The following is a 3,208-nucleotide window of genomic DNA, read 5'->3' as shown; positions in this document are numbered from 1 at the left end:
TCGAAGCCTTTTGAACCCGGGATGCTCCAGCGTCGACTGCGCGACTTGTTGTTGTTGGTCGAGGAGGCTCGGGTCGACATCTGCGACCAGTGGTGCCGGACAAACTTGCTCAACTTGAGCACCAGCGGTGGTAGCGCCAGAAGGCTCGCGCACAAGATGCAGCAGAAGCTCTCAATGATCGACCAGATGACAATGTCCACGTTGTCCCACGTCGTGTCCAATGTGCCCATGAACATGACGAGGTACTTGAGTCGAATCATGCTGGTGACGCAGGCGCTGTCTCGCGTTAGCATCTTGGACAGGACCAAACGACAAGCTCCACAACTTACAAAGAGCCCAGGGAAAAGATAATGGCCAGCGCAATCTTCTTCTTCTTCGTCAATTGCAGCTTCAACAACTCGGGTATGGGCAGCGCCATGATGACGAGGTCCTCGATGATGCTGAAGGCTGCGCCGGCGTAACCGACTGCCGTCATGTTGATGCATGTGCGGTTGTCGTTGCTCCGGTCCCATACCGAAGACACGGGCATGCACTGGAACGCCACGAGCAGCACGAACAACAGCCCATGCAATATGAGAAAGGCGATGAAGGCGCGCACCGTCACCAGGAACCACCGCACCTGAAAGATGCGAGAGAAGAAGAGGAGAATCGACATCTTGGCGAACACCTGGATCAGGATGTACAACATCTGCACCGCGTAGAAGAGCTGCAAGAGAATCGTTCCATTCTCGGGCGCGACGTGCCAGTAGTGCATGCCGAAGCCCAGCTCGGCACTGGCGATCTCGATGCCCGCGAGGCCGGCCAAGAAGACCTAAACAGTCAGCAATAGCTCGTGGCTCATCTCGAAAGCCGCGAAGAACACTAACAATGGCAGCCAAGACGGTCCAGTCATCCCACCAGAAGCTCGAGGTCGCCGTCCATCGGGAAAGGAAGCGAAGCCCAACGATGGGAAACGTGACAATCGTGAACACCATGGCGATCGTCTTGACCTCTTTGGACCTCGACGGCTTGGGATAGGCGGCGCAAACAGCAGCCTCGACGCCGACAGCCTTGACTTGGTCCTCAAAATGGCAACTCAGTTGCACGCAGTCCGATAGCGCCGACTGCAGAGCAATGCTCGGGCACACACACTCTTCCAGCGACTTGATCGAGGCGATGCTGCAGTTTCCTGCTTGTATTGTGTCCATCACGCAGGACATCTACCGTGCACTTGTCAGCCATCTTCCGACTCGGGGACTTCCTCCGTAATAGTGGTCGTCACCTACCGCACATTGTGGGATAATGGCGAGCAATCCCGGTACAGTTTCTGGCACTTCGACGGCCATCGCCATCGTATTGGATATGGCGAGCCACACTGGCAGCCAGGCTATGTTGAACCGACGCATCGTCGCGCAAGTCGAAATGGAAACGGAAAGCAGTCGGCAGAAATCAGAAAACGTGCAAGAGGTCTGAGACGGACATGCTCTCGGGGAGTGAGGTTCCTTATGACCAGAGATCCGTCTCGCCACGAGCGCCCTGGCCTCTCCGTCTAGTAACAAGGTCCCTGATGGTGCGCGGCGAGACTCTGGGTGAACCACACTAAACATTAGTCCTCCAACAACTTTAGCGTCGCAGGATCCAAAGTTGTCGCGACGAACCGTACCTGGTCTCCACAGCTTCGGAGGCGAGCCACATGGCGCGGTCGGGTAAGGTGCAGCTTTCGCGAACAAGACCTAGCGTCGTGTCAAAGCGGCCGCCGGGAGTGGCACCCCAATGGAAAAGACGGGAAGTGTATTGCGTGAGGTGCTCTCGGCCAAGAGCCTGGGAGAGCAGACCAGCCCAATGAAAGAACCTGTCGAAGCCAGGGTCATGGGTGTGCAGACTAGGAGCCATCTCCCACGGAGGACTCGATGGGTGCTGGCGGCGCACGCTGAAGCCCTTTCAGGTATGGCGATCATCTGAAGGTAGGCGAGGCGTCGTGATGGTGACAGACTAAAAGGTCTGACCGGCCCCGCTCGCTGACTCGGCTCGACGTCCATTGCAGCACAATAGGTCGCACTTGCTAGTCGTGGTCGCCAATGTCTCACACACCCAGGCCTCCCCTCCCTTCCTTGCAACAACTTCAGACCCTGTACCGAGGCCGTGGCGAGGGTTTGCTGCGATCTGGTCCCGCCGTGCCACAGTCGTTCCCCGCTCGCCAGGAGAACACAGTGCACCGCTGGGCCGAATGGGCGGATGATCGACGATAGGCGACTTCTCTTCAAACATTACAGTCCACTCTCAGGGGCGCCAAGGGGCCGCCGGGGATGTTCCCGTTCCGCGTCCCGTCGCATTTTCCTCCCCTCCCCCTCCAGGAAAACATCACCACATCGAGTCAAGGTCATCTGACTAAAAAGCTACGCCAGGGCGAGACCAGTCACAACTCCAGCCACGAAGACACCAGACCAATCCAAGACGCAGTGAACTCGAGCAGCCCAGAGTTCCAAACTCTTCCCTCCACATAGAGTTCGCGCTAGAGTTCCTACCACGTCTCACATGAAAGGGGGACCACAGAAAGATCGAGGTACCGGCCTCTCAGGTCCAGTAGGATACGGCGCCCAACGACGTGAACCTAATCGGTGCCACATGTTCGGCAGATTTGCTGGTGGGTGGCCTCGCGGACTAATCCATCAGTGACGAAAGTCGTCACCAGCAAACCCAATTCGGATGAGCATGAGCTTTGGGCTGAGCAGTGTACTTCCCGGGTGTCGGCCGGGAGTCGTAGGAGCTGAGGTTTAAGCGTACCGAGTTTGGGGATTCTGTGGTTCTACTAACACAGATGGAATCAAGCCTCGGCACCGAACTGTAATCAACCCCGGCATGTGGTCGTTCAGCTCCCCAAGTCCGCGTAGGTCTCGAAAGTCACCTCAGAGCACCACCGTGAAGCAATCTCCTGGTGTGTCTCCTTCCTACCCTGGCAATTGTTAAGCCGCCAACATCGAGCGGACCTCATCAATTCGCACTTGTGATCTGTTGCACATCCAGCATCGTCACGTTGCGACAAAACACTTCGACGGCCGATACCCGGCCGTGAGGGATCGTTTCAAACCAGAATAGAGTTTCCGTCCAGCGAGCTCTTCCCTGAAGCTATCCGTCATACCACATGTCCCTGCAGTTCTGTCCCTGCAGCTCGACGCCTGCCGCTTAAAACTTTAAACATCACTTCCATCTGTGGAGAGGTCACCTTGGA

The 3,208-nt window shown here is 56.8% G+C and overlaps 1 protein-coding gene across 1 annotated transcript; it reads right to left on the bottom strand.

The window, feature by feature from the left end:
* Positions 1–325: 325 nt before the first annotated feature.
* Positions 326–754, bottom strand: VDBG_09857 (integral membrane protein; the record flags this gene model as incomplete). The annotated part of the gene is made up of 1 exon (XM_002999771.1): positions 326–754. One exon carries the CDS (start codon positions 752–754, stop codon positions 326–328), a length of 429 nt encoding a protein of 142 aa, XP_002999817.1.
* Between the last annotated feature and the right edge of the window lie 2,454 nt (positions 755–3,208).

Source organism: Verticillium alfalfae, genomic scaffold, assembly GCF_000150825.1.
Source record: "Verticillium alfalfae VaMs.102 supercont1.17 genomic scaffold, whole genome shotgun sequence".
In the NCBI taxonomy this organism is placed as follows: domain Eukaryota; kingdom Fungi; phylum Ascomycota; class Sordariomycetes; order Glomerellales; family Plectosphaerellaceae; genus Verticillium; species Verticillium alfalfae.
This window is presented reverse-complemented; position numbering and strand designations above follow the sequence as displayed.